The following is a 17,043-nucleotide window of genomic DNA, read 5'->3' on the forward strand; positions in this document are numbered from 1 at the left end:
CTATATTGGGAAAATACAAGTGGGGTGGAGCCGGGGGGAGTGTTCAATATGGACTCTTTGTACGAGCAGGCTCATTTGAAAAATCCAATTTGATCCTGGAGTATTCTTTGTTAGGTTGTAAAGTAATATTTCAAAGGCCCCTTTCTCCCATCGGCTTTTCGTGCAATCTTTGACGGGGTTTTTTTGTGCAGGTGGGAACAATTTTGATTTTTAACATTTTAAGTTAAATAGAAATATTGATCCCCAGCGAAAAGACGGGGAGTTTCAACCCCAGATTTAAAATTGCAAGGTGACACTGTGTTGTTTATCTTCCTGTGTCTTTGGCTCTGTTTGGGCACCTGTTTTGGGATGTAACCATATTGCAGGCTAGTGCTGCTGCCCAAGATAGAAGTGCACCGATGTGAGAAATTGTGTTTTTGGAGCAGCCCCACAAGTTGATGTCTTGGCTCCCGGTAGGAGGAGAGTTTGGGCACACACATGCCCAGTCCTGTTGGAGAGCAGATAGAGATCTGACCAGCGCAGCAGTCACGCTGCCACACATCACGTGGCTCGGGTGAGAAGGAGGGCTAAATCCAACCAGCTTGTTTATGCAGTTCTGTGTTTGTTACCCATTGTATTACAGAACTAGGTCATAATATCACTTGGAGCGGATGGGAAAAAACATGGCAAGATGCTGTCAGGCTGAATTTTGGACCTTGTCGGGAGCACTGATGTCTCTGCGTGTTTGTGACGCGTCCACTTGACTAGTGTTTCTCTGGATATCTTTGGAGCTGGTCATGGTCTACCATTGTCTCTCTGCTGTGTCTGGCGAAGTTAGCCAAAGAGTCCAGTGGCGCAAAGGAGCAAGAAGGCGGTGAGAGGAAAGGATTTCTGGATCATCGAGCAGGTTGAGTCCTCCTTGTCCTCTTTGAAAAAGCAGCAGGATCCCTCCGGCTAAAACACAGTCTTGTAAAAACAAAACAACAAGCAAACAGGCCTTTGAAGAGGACTGCTTTCTGCGTTGTGGAAACCATGGGAGCTGTGTTTTATCCTCATCATTTATTGCTTCCAGATTTGAGAATTTGCTGAGTCTGTCCGCTGCATGTTTGTATTTTCAGCTTGGTTTAAAATTGCCTGCTCCCGGTGTTGCAAAGCTCAGAGTTGAGCTGAAAAGGTCTGAATGCTGCTAATCTCCACTTTGTTGGCTCACGTGTGTGTTATTGTTTAAACCCTCCCTCTGAACGGTGGTGTTTTTTTTCTTTTGGTGTTTTTTTTTTTACCCTCAGGGGTGGGGAGTCTCCAGCGGACGTCCAGCCAGCGCAGTGCTATGACCTACCAAAGAAACAACTATGCTCTTAACACAACGGCCACCTATGCTGATCCGTATCGCTCGGCACAGTACCGGCCCTCCGATCCAAACTACGCTCGCCAGGCTGTTGTTGTGGACGATGGTGCCACGCGCTCACCCTCCATAGACAGCATTCAGAAGGACCCCAGGTAAGCATTGCTCACTTTTTTCTGTTTCCAAACTGCTTGATGTAATCTCAGGTTAAACCTGTGTAGAATTATACACAGACCAGCCGCCCAAAGGGACTACTTCTGCTTACAAAGCATCACTGTTCTGCTGCGTGAACAGCGGTGTCCACTTACTATTCAAACACAGAGCCCTGAGGATAGTAGCATGCAGCTCCAGCCATTAAACTGGCTCGAGCTCTGCCTTGGCCATTTAACAATAGATTCTCACATGCAGGGAAGTGCTGTGTTTGCTTTTGTTGTATAGACGTGTGTAAAGTGTACAGACCAGGTTGACCCCTTCAGTAAACCCCCCCGATCTTGAACACTGGGAGCTTTGTTTACACTCTGTAGTGTAACAACTTAATGTGACTGCACCAGGATTACAACCATGACTCAGGTATATTAAATATCCTCTAGAATATTTGTCCAGGAAAAGGTTTCAATATATTTTCAATCTTTGGAAGCAGTTTGATCCGTCTGGGTTCTCACGGCACTAATGCACACTCCAGGAGGTAAAAGCATTTCTCACGCAACTCAAACATCAGTAATTAGGTCTGTGTGATATGACCAAAAATCCCATATCCTGATAGAAATGGTTTCATTTTCAGATAACCACACATATCGTTACTCATTTCTCTATTACTGTTTTCAACTGTGTAAATTGAGACCATGTCTTTGAACATGTAAGTTGATTCTTTCTCATGTTTTGTGTTGTGGGCAAACACCTCTTGTAACGAGTGTTGGGTTTGTTATGTGCACTCGACTGCACCTTCTGTGGCTCCGTTTCCTAGACTCTCTCTCCATCCTGTTTGACATGATTCTTGCATAGGTGGTAAAAAGAGGTCTGTCGAATTTAAGGCTGTTTTGAAGTATGGTCTGCGGCATTATTTGAAGTATGGCTTTAATTTTCATACTCTAACTATATCCATTCAACAGAAGTAGCTCCTCTTTTAAGTACGAATTCCTTGTTTTTGTCTTGGCTGGTTGGAGTCTGTCTCTGTGTTAATATAATTCAAGAGCAGCCAAGAAACGATAGATTGCACAATCATTCTTTACTGCAAACAGAGTAATTCAATTATGACAAGCGGATTGTAACATAGAACTGATTTGTATAAGTGTATGTGTAATTTTCTAAACCTCCTCCACAGCCAATTTAGTTTCTACCTCTGTCCTCATGCTGACACTTTTCCGTCTCACCTGCTTCTAGAGAGTTTGCTTGGCGCGACCCAGAGCTGACGGAGGTGATTCACATGCTACAGCATCACTTCCCCTCGGTGCAGGCCAACGCAGCCGCCTATCTGCAGCACCTGTGCTTTGGCGATAATCGAATCAAGACTGAGGTAGGCATTGTTCTGCCCCCTCGCTGTGTTTTTTTTTTTAGTGTGACGCTATTCAACCATTGTATTTTATGATAATTATTCCATGTGTTATGTTGACGGATGCTACATTATTTTTAAGTATGGAAGCTCCAGCCATTTGTTTTATTGCACTCAAATGCAGCAACGTAGCTATAAAATGATCAGACGAGTTGTGAACAAAATCCCAAAGTATGTTATATTCATTTGAGAAAAGAAAAGGAAAGCTTTAGCTGTGCAATGAGATGTATAGCAAATAAATAAACTCCATCTGAACTGATTTATTCCTATATATGCCATCAGTAGATAATTAGTACTGAAGCATCAGTGCTTAAGCAATATTTTACTCTTTTAGCTGCTGGAAGTCGAGCTAGTTTGAACTAATTTGTTTACAGTTTTAAATAAATCTGAGGGATCCTGAAACTATTAATGGGAGAGGGAAGAAGACAAACCACAGTATATAATAATAATATATTTTTCAGTTTTCCTCTAATTATCTTTTTAGTGAGATATGGGATTATTTGGACATTTATTGAAATTAAACCATGTGGGAAGTTTAGAGGGAAGAATCACTGTTTGGTTGAGCTGTTAAGAACTTGTTGATTTGTAAGTATTTGTGTAAAAGTTATAAAAGAAGCTCTAGTCTGAACCATTTCTCATCTGATTACGCTGTGTGATCTTCACCTCGTCTGTAGGTATGTCGGATGGGAGGAATCAAACACCTGGTGGACCTGCTAGACCACAAGGTCCTTGAGGTTCAGAAAAACTCGTGTGGAGCCCTGAGGAACCTCGTCTATGGCAAAGCGATGGACGACAATAAGATCGCTGTGAGGAACGCTGGAGGCGTCCCAGCTCTGCTCCGCCTGCTCAGAAAGACCGTAGATGCAGAAGTGCGGGAGCTTGTCACAGGTAAGACAACTGTTTGTGAGAGGTTTTCTAAAATGGAGTGAATTGATAGTTTTGATAGAATGTGTGCATTCGATTTTCCCACAAAATGATGCAACATCTTCATCTAGCACACACAGACGGAAAGCAAAACAGCATTTCATTTTGTAAATGGCTGCAACGGATGATTCTTTTTTATAATGGATTGGTTTGGGGATTGTTTCTTCTTTTTGCAAGCAGATTTTTCAATTTCAACCACATTAAAAAGAAAAAAGGAGCAAAACATCATATTTAAGAACCAAGAACGAGGGAATGTTAAAAAATATTGCATAGTTAATACATTAAACAAGGGATCTTTGTCCAACATTGTTTTTGGATGGACTAATTAAGTATTAAGTCATAATTTTATCATACTTTTGTCATATGAATACTTTATTGAGCAATTTGGAGATGACACTGAATCAGTTGTTGCTCGGTTTTATAATTTTAAAGCTAAAGGATGTATGATACCAATATCCATTCAATCAGTATATATTTATTATAAATTTTAGAACTACTATTATCAGCACCATCTCCTTGCTGATTTTTCTCCTCATTCTTGATTCAAGTCCTTCTAAGATCATGAGGTCACAGCAGCACTGGATTGTTACAATGCTTGTGCAAAAGATGAATTATTTACCTGCAGGTTTTTTAAGAGCGACGGTTACAGGTTACAGGCTGTGTGTGTAAGGTTGCTCATGGTTTCTAATCTGGTGGTTTAACATAGGAAATTGCTAGTAGAGATAAAGTGTGAATTAGGATTGCTCTTAATGGTGGTCCGTTGTCTTTGCTAAAGCCCAGGCCAAAGTGGATGTGTGAGCATCGCACGATATCTTTCTTTACATCTCGGCACCAATGTTATCACAGAGAGTAGAGAGTCCACACTGCCTGCTCTTTTCGAGAGTCGGGGTCTCGCCCATTTTCTTCGTGCTCGGTTCACAGCAAAAATAGATGGTGAAAATGATCTTTCACCACAGTTTCAATGTCTATCTGTTGAATATGTTGCAACACTTCCTGTAGCTGTTTCAAAGTAAAAGTACTCTGGCCTTTCTGATGGCTGAATCAATTAATTTGTGTTATAAAGGTTTTTATTGTTATAATTGCAGGATTAGAGGATGCAAGGCTTCGTACTGTAAAGTCCTGGCATTTAGTTGAGTACATCGGCTACTTTTATTTGAAACCTCACATAACAACTTGGCAGTAGACACGCCCCCTGTGCGATGCTGCACACGCATCCAGTGTGGCCCAGGGTGCAGGACCATGAATGTCACAGTAACTGGGTCATGGGGGCTGATTTTTAATTTAGTTCTTCTGTCGTCACTTCTGCTTATATAATATGGGCAAAGGAATGAAACCACATTTCTACAGGATTCATATTCTTTTATTACTTTGGCTGCAGAGAGATTTAGCTCATCCTCTTGTCTGACAATCGTCCCCCGACTGCCTGCATGTCAGTCTCCTTATTTCCATCAGACCTAGTGCAGCTTGGTTTCGTAAGGTATGTGTGTGTGTTGTCTGAGCTCGGGAAAATAGGGTACAAATCCGTGTTGTTTTTGATCAGGGTGGAGTGCTACAGAAATACGCGAGCCAAGACATTTGGCTCCCAGGTGGCTGAGTCAGCTGTTTTTGCTTGAATTCAGCCGCAGTTCGAACATGGTCTCGGGTTACGGACCAGCACTCCTGAGGGAAAGCAATGCAAACACTGAATAGCATTTGTATACTATCTAGGAAGAGTTTGTTTTATGTCTCTAGTTTCAATAAGAGTCTGTTTTCTTCGCTCGACACATCCTGCATGAGATATAATTGTAACAGAGCAGAAGAGAATATTTGTTCCTGCTCAAAACCCAATTAACTACACAGGAGTTTATGCCTTAAAACCACCAAAAATTTCAAACGCATTTCAAAAGGTGTGTTGCCCAGTCAGAGACAGCAGCTTTAATGTGAGGGCTCTGTTTTTTCCCCTCTTCCATCCACTGGTTAGAGCAGCCTGCTGTGGCTAATTGGTAGAGCAGGCCCCAGGATGGAGAGCAATTAGAAAAGGTCAGTCCTGCTGCATCACCTCTGGTTAATTACACCTGATCACAACATTCCACATAATGAGCTTTCAAGTGGATGACCATCGGTTTAAGTGCAGCAGATGGAGATCCTTCCCTCACCCGCAGATCACCCTAATTAATCCAGAAGTCTTTTTTTGGGTGTGTGTCGACAACTGCTCATGCGATCGACTTCAAACTAGGCAGGTGTGTCGCTGAGGACCCAAGGAAGTGCAGTGTCAACTGAAGTTTTTTTGGGGGGGGGGGATGAGCGAGTGTTGAAACGCCAGCTCTAACCTTAACACAACCCCAGTGTGTCCCCAAGAAATGCAAAAGCAGCAAGTAAAAAAGTTCATTCTCAGAAACATTTTATCATGTTAACTGTGACCTTTGCAAAAATGGATTGTGAATAACAAGTGTGATTCGTTGCTGCACTTTCTTTTCCTTGACATGGAACATTTTGTCACATGTGGTTTAATTAGTGTTTTGTTATTTAAAATGTGTTTTTTTCCTGTCTAGCGGGGGCACTTCCTGTACACATGACAGAACATTCCTTTGTTAGTTTCTAAATACAATCCATTACACCCATCAGGCTATTTTTTCACGTCACGCACCGTCGTGGAAAACCAAAACATAGTTTCTCGCATTAGCATTCTGAATTGCACTTAAGCAGGTTTGTCAGAGGAAGTGATGAAGCCAACCAGTTGTTAGGACTTTGCGTCAGTGGTTCCGTCTCGACTCCCCTGTGAGGTCCAGGTGTCAGCTATGCTTCATTTGGGATAGTCGACCACCAGTTGCTTTAGGGTCAGGGGTCGGGTTGCTGTGTCACAAAACTCAATCTCTGCTCCTTTATCTTACTTTGTCCTCCAGCAGCTGCTGTGGTTAGTGCTTTGTCCTCAAACAGACTTTAAAATTAAGAGACCAAGTCCATAGAACCGCATTATAGCTCCAACACATAACTCACCCACGCACATGCACAGAAGCACAGTGTTAAATATTTCTTCGCTTGTTGTATTTGGCTTTACTATCTAATTCAACTACTTTTCCACTGTTTGGAGTTTGTGTGTTGCACTTGGTTCAATTGTGTCTATTTAAATGAAATTTAATGTACATATTCTAACACTATCCTGTAATTAATTGATTTATTTAGCTACAGTCTTGCTTTACATAAAACATGCAATAATGTGATGTCCAGAACTCTCATCTATTTAGTTCTGTATATTATTTTTAAAAGTCAAATCACTGCCAATTCACACAAAAAACAACAGACAAGCATCAAGAACCAGTTGCCAAATAATGGTATGAAATGCTGTGTATGTTGGCTAAAAAAAGTTATTTTATTTTGATTCATGAGATAAATCCTCTGAAAGCTACAAGCAGCAATTTACTGACTTCCACTGCATGAAAGAGAAAATGAGAAACGCCCACTAACCTCAGAAGTTCACTCCAAGCTGTTTGTCTGAGGTTTAGTCAATGCAGCGTCGATGAAGTTTCTGGTTCAACTCCCAAAAACTGAAAGGTTCATAAATTGTTTGGATTTCTTTTTAGATGATCATCAGCTTTTCAAAGTAAATGACCACCCAGTAACTGCTTCACCTGACAAAGTCAATCACATCCTGACCTGTGGATATAAGAGATGATGACACTGTCAAAGGACCAGTCAGACATTTTGGGAATGAGTCATTATTTGTTTCATCTACTTCTAGTCACTGCTTAACACAGATCTGTGTAAATAAAAGTGAAACAAGTAGTTGTTGTATTGGAATCATTGTGATAATAACATGAGTTAAACTGTCAGTATTTGTACAATTGTCAGTTCTAGCACATGAGGTGTGTTGTTGTTGCTCAACAGCCAGAGGCATGGTACGTCTCTATGCCAAAGAATAATCAAAATCATACCTGCAGTGTCAAGTTACAGGGAAAATACTGGTGTTTGAAGTTTGAAATCTTTTTTATTGTTAGTTTTGACAGATTGTTGGATTAATGGTGTAAACTTTGGCCTATGACAAACAAAGTTAAAGTATATTAACTTGTGAAGTCAAGGAGAAAATGCCCCCAAAATGATCTGACCACTGACATTCAGCTCCTTTGTTGGATGAATTACAACATAAGTGTTCTCTATCTGTCCTTCAACCATTTTTATGCCACTTTGCAAAGCTTCTGACCTGGTATTAACATCCAATTACGAGTGAACACCATGAAGAACAGGTGTGAACGCACCCAAATGCGTCCTCAATGCGTCCTGAGGGCCGATCACGTCAGATCACATCAAAACACGCATGTTGCCACATTATTTTTCGCTGTGTGAACCTCGATGCTACCTGAGCCTCTGACCTGCTACAGTTTCACAATTAATCAAACTTATTTTAAGTCAGTTCAGTGACCATACGGTGATTTGTCTGTAGCCACATGGTATCACACCACACATTCTTTCAGTGGGCAAAATCTTTCTTCAGAGTACTGTAGATCTGTGTGCTCTGCTTTCATTGATTCATTCAATCACAAGTGGTCACAGGAGACACATTCAGGACACATTTTAATACCAGATGTGATCGATCCCTCAGGTCTTAACTGTGTCTATGAATCTTTCGAAGCACTTTATATGCTCATTAAGTCAATGAGAGTGAGGCTGATAAAAAGTTGCAACTGGCTCTGTCAGGTTTTGGTTTGCTTTTGTCCTGACGTCGTTAGCTTGCTGTTTTGCTTGTGGTGAATTAAAAACAAATCTGACAATGGAACATGGACTTGGTGATTTAATAGTAAATCTGGCAAACGCCCGCTGATAAGAACTCATTGTGCCAGAAACATACACAATCCAAACTCAACGGGCCACAGACACTCAATGATGGGTTGTTGGGGTCTTCAGAAAAATAAATGCATGCAGTCAGCTCCTGGTCTGTGATCTTTTGACATTCATCCTCTCTGTATTCCATCAGCTGCTAGAAGCATCTAGTTATCAGTTTTACCTCATGGATAAATGCTTCATCAGAGTCTTTCTCATCCAGCTTCGTATCTTTTACCATCTCTCGGTTGAACCTCTGCATCCTTGTGTTCTCTGGAGTTTAGCTCTAGATAGACCACTGGCCCGGCTGTTGATCTTTGATCTGTGTCTCAAAACTAGACCAAGGCACCAGAGAACACACCACTGAGCAGAGTAGAAGGTTTTGGACTCTCCTCTTTGACTTGCAGGTATTTACCGCAGGTGTTACATCCTTGTCAGTCACACTTTAGTGAATTTGCCTGGCGATTCCTCTGGCATGCCACCGATGCTGCCGCTACAGGACCTGGAGTCTGCAATCCTGCCAAGAATTTTCTCTTCTATAAACTGACATCCGAGTGGGTGTGGAGGAAACTTGAGAGAGGCAGAGTGAACAGGAAAAGTTGGGTCAGCGACCATGAGAATTTATGTTATCTCTGCATTAGTGATCCTGTTTCAGGGCGATCCAAGTATCCCGTGAGAAATACAAACACGGGCCTGAATGTGCTTGCACAAGGAGCGGAGCTCGATCGCCAAAGAGTGATTTGATTTGAAATGTATCCCACCGCCTGGGCAGAGCTGTGACGCCAGCCCACCTGATGCTAAAGTTAAGGCATGTAGCAACACATGCACACACACACACACACACACACACAGTCATATCTCCAAGAAGACATGACATTGACCTACATTGATTTCCTGGTGACTTAACACTAACCGTATCCATAGTTACTACTTGCCTAAACCTAACCCTTACCTTATCCAAACCTAAACATAAAATTAACCTTAAAACATGTCTTCACCTCAAAATGTTACAATAATTATAATAATTCATGCTATGGAGACTTTACACACATACACACACACATGCTGCGATCAAGCTCCAACTATCACTTCATTCTCAGCTTTGCCTCAATATGTTGATAATGATATTTCACTGAATAATTTAACTTGAATCCAGTCTTAATAAGGGTAATAGAAAGTGAAACGACTTTTGATTAAATAACTGGCAGAGACGCTGTTTGGCAGCCGTGTGTATTTGTTTGTTAAGCTTCTTGCCAGCTGTGTGTGAATCTGGGCTCCGGAGCCCAAATATCATCTTGAATTGTCAGCGAGAAAGAGGAACAGTGTGTTAAGAGAAGAAACGATGAGGTTCAGAGGGAAATAAATCTGGAAAACTGATGATTATTTGCAGTGAGGTGTCCTTGTATACAAAACACATATACCAACAGATTTCAATGTAACACTGCACTGTTGAGGTCATGTCACTGTGTTCTGCATTTACAAGCAAATGTTAGCAGAAACAAAAGCAGAATTGCAAATATCATGCATAAGTCATGAAGCAATCACACTCAGGCTACTAACATACATGCACGCTGCACGCTGCACTTTAAACATTATTGCTGTGGCAGCGTTGGACGTGAGTATCAGTCGCTGTGTTTCAGTCCTGCGTACTTCACAGCAGATTCTAGCCTGTGCTGCATTAGCCTCGTCCAAGGTGACTGGTGCCCCACAGAAGTGCATTACTATAAGCCCAGCAGCACCAAGAGCCATCTAATTAAAAGAACATGCTACATGCTGGCTAATCCTGGACGGATGAAGCATCAAAGGCTGCCAGGTCTGTGCCTGATTATCAGTGGTTCCTTAAAGTGTATTTGAATTTGAGTGAAATAATGGTATAAATACTTTCCATTATTTATATTTTAATTTCAAATGATTGAGTCTAAGCCGTTCGGATCCCAGTGGAGTCCTCTTTCTTTTTTCATTACAAGCAAATATCTCTAACCCTGAGGACATTCTGCTTAGATGTAGATTGATATATGAACAGTCTGAAGCCTTGATGCTGAAGTCGTGGTTAATTTCTGCTGAGGATCTGTCTCTGTGTATTTGTATGTGTTTATTCGTGAACACATCCCCAGACACTGAGTTACTAAAAAGGCAGGTTGCTGGCTCCTCTAACTGCACATGACAGCTGACACAACTGTAGGTTTGCCTTGCCTGTCTCTCAGTGCCTGTGTTTGCACACGTGTGTCTCTGCAGGGGTGCTGTGGAACCTGTCGTCATGTGACGCGGTGAAGATGACAATCATCCGGGACGCCTTAACCACCCTGACCAACACTGTGATCATCCCTCACTCCGGGTGGAGCAGCTCCACCTTCGACGACGACCACAAGCTGAAGTTCCACTCGTCACTGGTGCTGAGGAACACCACAGGCTGTCTGAGGTGAACCACCTGATGAACCCACTGGGCACTAGCACCTCGCTGTGGACGTCTGATGCTATTACATCCAGTCGTCAATCAGCTCATACTGTGTTAAGGATTTAACAGTGAAATTAAGACAAGACATTTTTAGAGATCTATTCACAAGTCACACTTACCTGCCTAACAGCACCAGAATGCCTAACAGCACCAGAATGGTTTTTACTTTGTCATAAATAGTGTTTATAATATTCAACAACAACATTATTGATCATTAACTGTGTATTCTATAGACAAAATAGCTGTAGTCACACCTATGTATAGCTACATTTAATGCGTATGGTCTGTGTTTATGCAGTTATATTTAGTTTGGTATTTACTCAGCTAAGTGCTATAATGACTCCAGTCCACACACACACTTCATACATTATTGATGGTGTGTGGGGATGGTAAAACCCGCATTACACATTCTAGTGGAATAAACACACACACACAGCTGTCATTTTGTGTGTTTGTATATGCTCATTTGTTTGTTGAACAAAGACTCAACTCAAAGGCTTAATTTGTGTGTGTGTATGTGATGTTTTTAAAAGGAACCTGAGTTCAGCCGGCGAGGAGGCCAGAAAACAGATGCGTATTTGCGAGGGCCTGGTTGACTCACTGCTCTACGTCATCAAAGCCTGTGTAAACACCTCTGACTTCGACAGCAAGGTACGCACCCACTCAGGCTCCAGCACAAACACACACACTCAGCCGAGAGGAAAACATGCTGCCACATGATAAGAGGCTCTGGGGAATAATCCTACTTACCCCTGTTTGATTCATTTTATTGCCTGAGTCTAAATGACCCTCATCGCAGCCAACAGCAACTGTTTCATGTGCTTTTTTCACCCAATGCACGAGCCATACTTGCACAATGTTTGACATTCAGAATTCGATGCAGAAGACGAGCTCATTCACCTGTTATACTGTATATTAGCATCTTTCTTCTGTGTAGAAAGGAAGTCAGACCTCTCAGACATGCATCTGTGCTCTGTAAAAAAAGTCAAGAGGCTCATTGCACTGTGGAGATCATCTCCCGTGGGAACTGAGCCCATTAATTTTGTCAAACATATATGCTCATTGACATTCTGTGAGGCAAAGCCTGTACAGAGCTCAAACAGCGTGGAATTAAATCCATTTGCTCTGGTCCAGATATTCTTTTGAACTGAAAGCTCATGGGTACCGTATCTAATTGATTTGTAAGGCAGCGAACAGCAGGTCTGTGTACCACCCAAACGCCCCTCTCTCACTCTCTCTCTCTCTCTCTCTCTCTCTCTCTCTCTCCCTCCCTCCCTCCGCCGGCCCTCAGATTGTGGAGAACTGTATTTGCACTCTAAGGAACTTGTCCTATCGTCTGGAGCTGGAGATGCCGCCGTCCCGGCTGATCGGGGGGGAGGAGCTGGATGGCTTACTGGGCAACGAGTCGCCCTGTAAAGAGCTGGACTCCAGCTGCTGGGGCAGGAAGAAGAAGAAGAAAAAAAAGAGCTTGCAGGAAGACTCGGTGAGTGAGGTGCTTTTTAATAGTATTAACATAGGCAAAAACTTCACACTGTTCATATTTAATCGATGTGTACGTCAAGGTCAATGGAACTTATTGGATTCTTCTTTTGCTGCGACAGCCCAGCTGGAGGCATTATGTTTCAAATTTGGTACAAAAGTTCACTTGGACTCAAGGATGAATTGATTAGATTTTGATCATGTGAGGTTAAAGGTCAGGGTCACAGTGACCTCCTGATTTGTGAATGTGATTCGTCTGGAGGGAATTTCCTCACATTTCACACAGATGTTCTCTAGCACTCAAAAATGAGCTGATTTTGGTCAAAGGTAAAGGTCACGGATGGTTTCTGTCCACAACTCAAGAATTCACATGCTAATTATATAAAAATAGACTTCATACCTTGTATATATATTTATATTTCTCTTCTCTACATATATTATGTTATTTATTATTTAGTAATTTTAGTTTTGTAAATGATTAAGATAAGATATATTGAGAAGCTCTGTGTGACTCACACTTTTGACCCTAATAAAACATGTTATGCTGAGTTGATCACATTAGAAACCTACAGAACCCAAAAGGTTGTGTCTTTGATTCTAATTAAATTAAAGATATGAACAAAGTTCAAACGTTTTTGGGGAAGTATTCTAAAACGCTGACTGGGCATAGCATCACTTGTTCTTTGCAATGTTGTTGAACAGCATTTATCAATCGTCACACAGTCAGGAACATGCAAAAATACCAATGCACTACTTTGTTAAGTGACCAAACCCAGAAAACCCCACAGCCTCTTTGTATTTCTGTACATTGTATATTATGGACTAAACACTTTGGTTCTGTGCTCAGTGGGACGGTGTGGGACCCATCCCCGGCTTCTCCAAGTCTCCTAAGGGAGCAGAGATGTTGTGGCACCCTGCGGTGGTTAAACCATACTTAACACTACTGGCTGAAAGCTCAAATCCTGCCACTCTGGAGGGTGCTGCTGGGTCTCTTCAGAACTTGTCAGCCGGCAACTGGAAGGTACAATACTAGTGTTTGTGTATGTGGGCGCACTCAAAGTAATACACACATCCTCCTCTGATTGTATATACACTGTTTAATGTGATATCTGAGGGAGTAAAGCATCTGTTCAGCTGTTGAGAAAGGATTTAACAGCTCACCTCCTTTGTGTCAGTTAAAGCGGACGTCTGTTTTACACTTGAAATCACACAAGCTCAAAATGTGCACCGTGCACTTCCCTGTGTTTGACGTCTCGACCCTTTTACAGTCTGAATGCTTTTTTGTGTGTGTGTCTTTGCGTGTGCAGTTTGCTGCATACATTCGTGCAGCGGTGCGTAAGGAGAAGGGACTGCCCATCCTTGTGGAACTGCTGCGAATGGATAACGACAGGGTGGTGTGTTCGGTTGCCACCGCGCTGAGAAACATGGCACTGGATGTCAGGAACAAGGAACTCATAGGTGAGAAATGACGCTGTCACACCGCAAACTTTTCAGATTCCGGCTGCCTGAATGAAATTATAGCAAACATGAAGGTACAGTGTGCAGGATTTCAGGGGATCCTTTGGCAGGAATCAAAAATATGCATAATTCATCAATGTTAAATCGCCTGAACCTAACAATCATTGTGTTTTAATGAGTGCAGAATGATTCCTTCATATCTACACAGGGGACTGGTCCTTTTCCATGGAAGCCACTTTGTTGCACCACCATGTTTTTATAGTAACATAGAACACACAGACCCAACACTGGCATTAAAATCCCTCTTGGGTGAAGTACAGGCCTCATGCAGTTTCATAATGAACTGAGAATGTTTTTACATTTATTAATGTGTCAATTGCTTTATGGAAGACCGCTGTTTTTGTTTTTATTCACAATTTCAAATTAATTACTTCTTATTTCATTGTAGAACTGTTCACTCAACCCCTTTATAAAGGATCCTAGGGAAAATTCTAATAATACCAAATACACAGTGAAGACAGTATTGTGAAGATTTTAACTATAAATTGAAGTGTTTATTCAATATTTCATCTAAAACTATTTGATATTTTGCATATGTCCACTGACAAAAAGAACATTGTTGAACTGTGTGTTTAACATGAAACAGAACCGGGGTGTTTTTTTATCCAATTTAACTGCTGGTTATTATTTTTCATTTTATCTCACTCCAGCCTTTTCCATTCCACCAAACGGTCTAATATAAAGAAAAACAAGGTTTTATATGCTCTCTCTCTCTCTCTCTGTGGAATTAATGAGGAGGGACAGTTCCAATAAGGCAGGGAGAAACGCCTGAGGAGGAGCTGCAGTGTTGGTCTGAGGCACTTTTTGTGGTGTGTAGGTGGTGAGGGGGGAGAGTTACATGTGCTGCATGCATTCAGGTCCTTCAGTGGGGCTGCCTTGCTGAGGGAGAGATAGTGGGAGCAATCCTCTTTTAACAGAAGACGCCCTTGTAGTGGTGATTCAATGTCATTTAGGAAAACTGCCTACCTCACTGCAGTTTCAAGCAAAGTCATTCATGATGCAGGAATTGTTTAATGTAGTTTAGACATCCACTTATACATTATGTAACGTGTTTAAAATACAAAGGTGTACATGTGGTGACCTCCTCCTCTCCTCTCTGTGCATAAGCTCTGCCCACATGCCCGGTTTACAATATGTCAAAATGTACGAGCTGCACGTCTCACTCTCCCTCCTCCCTCTCAGGGAAGTATGCGATGAGGGACCTGGTCAACCGTCTCCCCGGGGGAAACACCACCCTGCTGTCAGATGAGACCGTGGCGGCCATCTGTTGCACCCTGCACGAGGTGACCAGCAAAAACATGGAGAACGCCAAGGCCCTGGCCGACACGGGCGGCATCGAGAAGCTGGTCAACATCACCAAGGGCAGAGGAGACAGGTGTGCTACAGCAGCAAGGATTTGTCCCAATGCTTTTTCTTTTAGTTTTTTGTACACAGTGATACAAACCTGACTCGCTAACACGTTGATTCAAACACTCACACAAACAGTTGTCAGCCATATGTATTAGTGACTCGGCTGCACACACTGTATTGGACATTGGAGAGTAGGTGGTTTACATTAACACACACACACACACATAGATTTAAATGCTTGCAGAAGGAGAAGCTGTAGCCACAGGGAAGGTGGATTTGTGTGCATTGAGCTTGTGTTTCCCTGTGGACTGATGGCAGCAGTCTATTTCTAGCCTGCTATATATTCAGTAATGTTCCAGGTTAAAACACACTGAGGACACTCTCATCCATCAGTCACACTCAGGGTCGGGTTGGACTGAATCTGATTATCGATTCTAGTTCTTATTTGTTCCTTGTTTCAACTCCAAAATGGCTTAAAAAGAAAAGGTCAAATGTTTAAATGACAAAATTATCATTATATTTTTTAATCATTAACTCAACAATCACAGACTAAAAAGTATTTCCTATTTCCTATATACATTAAATTGCATAATGCAAAAAGCATGTGCATAAAAATCTCTAGAAATAGATTGTGAAAGTCTTCAGGACTGATCAGGATAAACAATTGATAGACGGGTGGATTTTTTGTCAGTGACATGATACAGTCAATAAAGACGGATGTGTCTTCAGCCCGAACTGGACCCTAAATACTACCAGTTACTTCCCCTCCTCTCTTATTCTCTCCCTCATTCTGGGCCTCATGTGTCATGTTTCACATTGTTGTGGTGTTATCCATGCATGCTCACTCATATCTAAACGAATGGCCACACTGTTATGTTGATGTGTCACTTGGGTCCTGGCAGATTTCACATTTTCAAACTAATAAGCAGAACGAAAATATTTGTTGGAGTACTTGACATTTTGGATTTGGTTCTAATTGGAACCGAGTTTCAGTTCCCAAAGCTAATTGTAGTGTTCTACAATATTTAGTGTGTAATTTATGATGTGGCTGAATGCATTTATCAGCACTGAAAAGGTTTATTTCTTGTCTGTGTTCCAGGTACTCTATGAAGGTGGTGAAGGCAGCTGCTCAGGTGCTGAACACACTATGGCAGTACCGGGATCTACGTATCATCTATAAAAAAGTAAGGACATTGGGATGTTGCTTGTGTTCAATCACTGATGTATTATGTTAAAACACATGTAGCCAGTTTAATTTCTTTATATCAGTAATATTGTTACATGAGTGCAACAGGTTTGAACTGAAAACAGTCGTATAAACACAGCAGGTTCAGATGGTTTAAACATTGTTATCTTTTAGCAATATTGACGAACTGAGGACCACAAAGCAGAGGAATGTTTCAAGTTTCCCTCTGTGACCAAAGGAAGGACATATTTAAAAATACCACAGATTTGTTTTACAACATCCAGCACTGTTCTTATTATTCATACTTTTTCCTCTCTGTGCTTCCCTTCCAGGACGGATGGAACCAAAACCATTTCCTTACTCCTGTGTCAACACTTGAAAGGGACAGGTTCAAGTCCCAGCCCACCCTCCCCACCAGCGCCATTCAGATGTCCCCAGTCAACCACCCTGGTATGTTCTTTCAGCCT

General features: G+C 41.8%; 1 protein-coding gene across 5 annotated transcripts in view; it reads left to right on the top strand.

Moving 5' to 3' along the window:
- Window positions 1-17,043, top strand: part of pkp4 (plakophilin 4) — a 76,844-nt gene that overhangs the window by 55,224 nt on the left and 4,577 nt on the right. For all 5 annotated transcript variants that reach the window (XM_035174416.2, XM_035174414.2, XM_035174418.2 and 2 more), the window contains 11 exons: window positions 1,266-1,476; window positions 2,702-2,834; window positions 3,545-3,758; window positions 10,824-11,007; window positions 11,577-11,694; window positions 12,335-12,526; window positions 13,370-13,543; window positions 13,830-13,980; window positions 15,223-15,415; window positions 16,490-16,574; window positions 16,909-17,026. In XM_035174416.2, the coding sequence (XP_035030307.1) occupies window positions 1,266-1,476; window positions 2,702-2,834; window positions 3,545-3,758; window positions 10,824-11,007; window positions 11,577-11,694; window positions 12,335-12,526; window positions 13,370-13,543; window positions 13,830-13,980; window positions 15,223-15,415; window positions 16,490-16,574; window positions 16,909-17,026 (1,773 nt within the window). The remainder of the gene's footprint in view (window positions 1-1,265; window positions 1,477-2,701; window positions 2,835-3,544; window positions 3,759-10,823; window positions 11,008-11,576; window positions 11,695-12,334; window positions 12,527-13,369; window positions 13,544-13,829; window positions 13,981-15,222; window positions 15,416-16,489; window positions 16,575-16,908; window positions 17,027-17,043) is intronic.

The sequence above is a fragment of the Hippoglossus stenolepis genome, chromosome 13, assembly GCF_022539355.2.
Source record: "Hippoglossus stenolepis isolate QCI-W04-F060 chromosome 13, HSTE1.2, whole genome shotgun sequence".
Lineage (NCBI taxonomy): Eukaryota > Metazoa > Chordata > Actinopteri > Pleuronectiformes > Pleuronectidae > Hippoglossus > Hippoglossus stenolepis.